Source organism: Diorhabda carinulata, chromosome 1 (assembly GCF_026250575.1).
Source record: "Diorhabda carinulata isolate Delta chromosome 1, icDioCari1.1, whole genome shotgun sequence".
NCBI lineage: Eukaryota > Metazoa > Arthropoda > Insecta > Coleoptera > Chrysomelidae > Diorhabda > Diorhabda carinulata.
Genome location: NC_079460.1, coordinates 29500668 through 29506667, shown reverse-complemented (window position 1 = coordinate 29506667; position 6000 = coordinate 29500668). Strand labels below are relative to the sequence as shown.

Genomic DNA, 6000 nt, shown 5'->3' with positions numbered 1-6000 from the left:
TCAATCACCGTATAATCTAAATATTCCAAATAATTGTTAATTTACAAGGAAACCCATTTTTTTCAAGAGAGAATCAGATAAATATAACCATTGGACGACCAGTAAAATATAAATAAATCAATATTTTCACATATACACTTAGATAAAACTACTAATTAAATAATTAGTTATTTCGTCATGACAGCCTGAAATTGATGAAATCAAAATGCGTAATGACGAAAAATAAAGTTAAAAGTGACAAGACAAGTTCAGTGTCATAAACAAATAAGTTAAGATTAATGATTAGCGATTGACGGTAGCGTTAAAAGTTTGTGGTCTAGCATGAAAAACAAGTGGCATGAGATAAGCGGCAAGCAGTGAGCGCAACGCAAGCTCCAAAAGTGTCTCGCGTTCAGTTTCATATTAGGGTTACCGTACAGTTGCAGATTGACCCGTCAGTTGTAAACTTGCCGTCATCGTTAGTGAGAGTTCGCATCGTTTTGGCTCTTAAGCTCGTACTTACCGGAATAGTTGAGCACGTGCTTCGTTTCGCAACACGCTAGAGTGAAATCTATGACTAAGTGAAATATTAAAGTGACTAGTGGAAATTTTAAGTGTTAAAATGGCAAAGAGAAAGCAACATAATCGTTGTTTAACTATCGGTATGATCTACATTGTTACCATTATTAACCAAGGTAAGCATCATTATTATTTTTGCCCTGTATATGAACTGAGAGACAGAGAACGGGGCCTTAGCACAATAATTTATTTTCGGATACACAAATTTCAGATACAATAGCAACTGTTTTTTTGTTATATATGGAAAGTTTTTATTGTGAAATATTACATAAAAATTGCACCATTTGATCAATATAGTGCTATGAATAATTTATTGCAAACGGTTCATCCGACTTCTTATGAGAATTTTCTCCATTAAATTTCCATGAATAGAATGGTATTTACTAGAATGAATATATATATATATATATATATATATATATATATATATATATATATATTTCATTGCATCTAAATGTTCTTGATTTTAGGTCACTTCTGTTTTAAAATTAGTTTTTTCAATAATTTTTGGAAGAGTAAATTTGACGTTTCGTGTTTATGGTTTTTTTGATATTTCGTGGTTCTTTAATGCAGTTTTATTTTTTTATGGTATTGATGACTTTTCAGTCTATTTTCTAAATACAGAGATGCCTGCCCAATATAGATAACGTCACAATCAGTGAAAAGCTATAAATGATAAAAAAGACCTGAATAATTTAATTAACATTTACAGCTTTATTTTGTAAATTTTAATACAACCACAAATAATTTGACTAATGGCTGCTACATATTTTTGAGATGTGAAAACTAAGGAAAAAATTAATTTTTCCTATTGAAACAGATTTTTATTTTAATTTTATTTCTATACACCCCACAAAAATTATCGCTATTCTACAGAGGACAAAAAATTTGATTTACCAAAACATAGAAAATATCAAAAAAATTATACAAAACGTCTATACCAAAAAATGAACGGTGCTTAAACTAAAACTAGCCAATGGATTTCTAATAGTGTGTGTTGCCGCCCCTCGCTCTAATTACAGTTTCTATTCGTCTTAGAAAGCTTCTAAACAGGTTCTGGACGTATCCTTGCGGCATGTTTTCCCAGAAGTTAAAAAGAACATTTTGAAGAGCATCTAGTGTTCTTATTGGTGCCGAATGTTGCTGAATTTGCCATCCTAGATGGTCCCAGTCATGCTCTATTGGATTAAGGTCCTGGCTACGCGCAAGCCAATTCAGGGTGGGTACCTCGACCTCTTCTAAGTACTGCCGAACCACTCTAGCAGCGTGTGGACGAGCATTATCGTGCATTAGCACACAGTTGTCACCGATATGAGGCATATAGGGCACTACATGGGGGTCTAAGATATTGGTTATGTACCTGTCAGCATTTAGTCTTCCATCATTCACATCAAAGCTTTCAGTTTGACGAAAATTAACCTGATCGTCCGTATACATTCTTCTCTCAGCCTATTTCGAACTGATTGTAGGCTTATTTGGGCATTATAAGCAGCCAACAGATCTGTTTGCAGCTTTCGAGCGCGAGGTATGCCTAATTCTTAACGCCGTTAACCTCAAATAACGATCATCTACTACCGAAGTTACCCTTCCGCGGCCTTGTCCGTGTCTTCTGGTTAGCTGCCCTATTTCTTGGTAGCGAATAACAACTCTGGATATGGTGCTTTGTTGAACTTCAATTACCCCAGCGACAGACGTATCTTTGACTGCGGCCATCTTGTATGAGAGCGATGATTCTAGCGGCTTCTTCATTCGTCACATGTCTTGTTAAACCTTGAGGCACCTCTATTATTAACAAAATAAATTCAAATTTTCACTGTACATTAACACAATTTGCTTAGAATGTTCTCGATCTCAATGCATTCTCTTAGACAGAAATGATTTATTCGAGCATTTTTGCTTCTAAAAAAACTTGTAAGAAGTTGTGATTGTTTTTTGCCTATGATAAGAAACCAGAAATATCTATTGAGTTGATACATCTACAGATTGTCCGAAAGAACTAAAATTAAGTATTAAAAATATCGTAAAATACCAACGCTAATTTTTGTGGTCTGTATATTTTGATATTCATGATGTTGATATTGATTAATATAAATACGTAGATTGTAAGTATCAATCATATTTTGATAAAGACTGATAGTGATTGCATAGTCAAATTTTTATCTGTCTTTCAAAAATTATGAATAAAACCGAAAACATACCTAAAATTAAGACAATTGGAATGAAATCTTTTCCAACTAGATTATGAGCGTTTTCGTAGTGGGATTGTGGTAAAATGATACAACAAATTGTACTCTCTAATAGGAATAAACAGTGAGTGAAATAATAGAAACTGTAGTTGAGAAAAAAATATATATGAAAAGAATATTCCAATGCCCGGCATCAGAAAAAAAGTAACGAAAAAGCTAACTCATATCCGTTAAATTTGAGAGTTGGTTTTTGCAAATAACTTTTTCATACGATTTATTTGGCTTAGCAGAATCAGTTAACCAATTTTAAGTGTAATAATTGATAAAAAAACGACAAACGTCCCAGAAAGCTAATTAAAATAATGAAGCTTGTTATTGTAAAAGTTTTGTTCATTGTCTTTCCATGATTTCATAGAAAGTAAGGCGTGGAAGGAAGTAAATAGGTCTTAGATGTTTTGTGTGAGAGAAACTAATTACCCGTTCAAAAAACCTTCGCAAACAGTATTATAAAAAAATTTAAAAAATAGATATTCATAAATCATCTGCTGGTATTACACTGAATAACTTTTTCAAACTTGTGGAATACCGACATAATATTTACAAATATTAACCTCCAATTTTCTGGAATTATTTTTCCCAATTCTTTATATTTTGTGTAGGTTATGTTCAATTCGACAAGATTGTATGTTTATTTTACAGCAGTTATTGAACAAGGACTTTAAGATCTAATTCAATATTGATATGTGGAGCAGTGGAGTATTTCTGAAATATAATTTCGGAGATTTTGTTCCTTCAAAATGGAACCCAAATATTAAATAACATTTAAAATATGGCGAAGGCGCACGAGATTGCCGTTGTATATTTCTAGCAATTAGTGTCTACTCCCATAGCTTCCATTTCAAGTGTTATAGCACAATTGGTAATGGAAGATCTTCAGGAAACAGTTCTAAGCAAACTTGATATGAATATTTAATTCTTTTTCCGATATGTAGATGATTGCATTACTGCTGTACCAAAGAATCAAATTGAAAACATAAGTAAAAAATTCAATTCTTATCATGAAAAATTTCAATTCACAATCGAGGTTGAGGAAAATAATAGAATCAATTTTCTTGATGTCACATTATATAAAATCAACAATAACATAAGAACAGAATGGTATATGAAACCAACTTGGTCCTCAAGATATTTAAACTTCCATTCGTGTCATCTATGTCACAAAAAAGATCAGTGATAATAAGTTTGGCTGATAGATTTATCCAAGTATCAGATCCTGAATTTAGATGCTTAGCTATTCAAAAAGCAAAAACTGCAATGAAAGAAAATAATTATCCGGAAAAAATGATAAATAGCATTCGAGAAAAGGATAAACAGATACTACAATCAATTTAAAAACAAAACAGAGAAACGAAATATCAAAACACAAAACATTATTCCTTACCACATGTACAAGGGCTTTCCCAACAATTATCGAATTATTTCAATAAATATGATATTAGTATAAGTCTGAAACACCAAAAAACAAAAGAAGTAATATTATATATCAAATGCCTTGTACTAATTGGGACGCTGTGTACAAAGGGCAAACATAGAAAATAGAGTAAGAGGTCATCAATACGATAAAAAAATTGAACTGCATTAACGAACCATGAAATATCAAAAAAACGTAAATTCAATTATAAACATTCATAAACAGAATCTAATACACGATGAAGAGAATTTTTAGAAATGGTTCACATTCATAAGAAGGAAAAAGCTATAAATGATAAATAAGATCTAAATAATTTAAGTAAAATTTATAGCTCTATTTTGTAAATTCTAATAAATTTAATATATTTGGGATGGGGAAACCAAGGAAAAATTGATTTTATCCTTATTTTGATATTCATGATGAAGGTGATCTATAGATCAATATTAATAAGCAAATTGTCAGTTTCAATATCATATTTTGATAAAGACTTAAAAAAACTCATAATTTATCTATCTTTTAAAAATTATTAAAAAAAACTAATTTTGAGAGAGAAGAAAGCTTAAATCAAGAACATTTAGAAACATATACATTTATTTCGGCCCCTAATGGAAAATGAAATTATGATGAAAATATTTTGTTCATAATAGTTTGAATCATTACCATATGCTTAGCATCAAGAACACTGTTGACACGAATATACTGGAATATACTGGAGAGCTCGTTGCCTGGACCTTGAAATTATAGGGGACCTATTGGCGGGCTTCGGGATTTTAGTGCGTGGTTTGCATTTAGTGTAGCTTTCTATGCATTTAATCGTGCTCAATCTCGATAGGGGTGTCGAACAGGCGGGTTTGATTTCATGGGCTTGTTAAGTTTTTTAGTAGCTCTCCATAAAGATTCCTTATTTATTTCATTTGGACTCAGTTTCTCTAGGTATTTCCGAAATTCCGAATTGTTCACATTTCTAAGTAGCTCTTTCAGTTCTCTAGTTAGTCTACACTTCCACTTTTTAGAGATTTTTTCTCAAACTACGGCTGATAGGTCATTTCTTATAATGACTTGTTCAGCAGTTGCCCACGACGTTGCCTCATATATGACTTCATTTAAGTGCTCACTTATGTCAATTTCAGTTTTTAGCTGTACTTCGAGGGATAACAGGTCTTCAGTATTTCATTTGGTAGCATTACTGTATAGTAAAGGTTTTTTGGAAGTCTTGTACTATAAGCGGAAAGTGGTCTGACGATAGATCATGACATGATTCGGCTTTAAAGTATTTACTGTATATATTTTTATTCATACAGAAGTCAACCATGTCTGGGATTTTATTTTTGTTTATTGGCCAATATGTAGGCTCTGCTGCAGACAAGTGCTGATAGTTATTAGATTGTATAGTTGTGAGAAGTTCTCTTCCTCTAGGTGTTGTAAGACTTGAGGCTCACTGAGTGTGCTTCGCATTGTAATCACCTTCAACAATGCAACTATCTCCGAGAGTTTTGTATAATTGTAAAAACTGGTCACTCTTAATTGTTTATGTTGGTGGTCAGTAGATGACAAAGACTGTTATAGGCCCGCCAAGATCTTCGTTTGCAAATATTTTTGCACATTTTTGGGAACGCCCGGACTATTTATCAAATCTTGTAAATAAAATAATTCTAACGTTTTTATTTTTTTTGGTCGCTTCACTTGATCGGTATCAATTCGATGTTTATTAGACGATATTATATATAGTTTTATTATTTTCAAAAATTTCTACAGTGAAGTACGATTTAAATTTTACGATAGAAT

At 31.9% G+C, this 6000-nt stretch overlaps 1 protein-coding gene across 1 annotated transcript in view; it reads left to right on the top strand.

Annotated features, from left to right (window-relative positions):
- The first annotated feature begins 393 nt into the window (after positions 1-393).
- Positions 394-6000, top strand: part of LOC130890665 (lachesin) — a 397611-nt gene continuing 392004 nt past the window's right edge. Inside the window, exon 1 of the mRNA XM_057794881.1 lies at positions 394-674. Coding sequence (XP_057650864.1) covers positions 602-674 — 73 coding nt within the window. The 5' untranslated portion in view covers positions 394-601. The remainder of the gene's footprint in view (positions 675-6000) is intronic.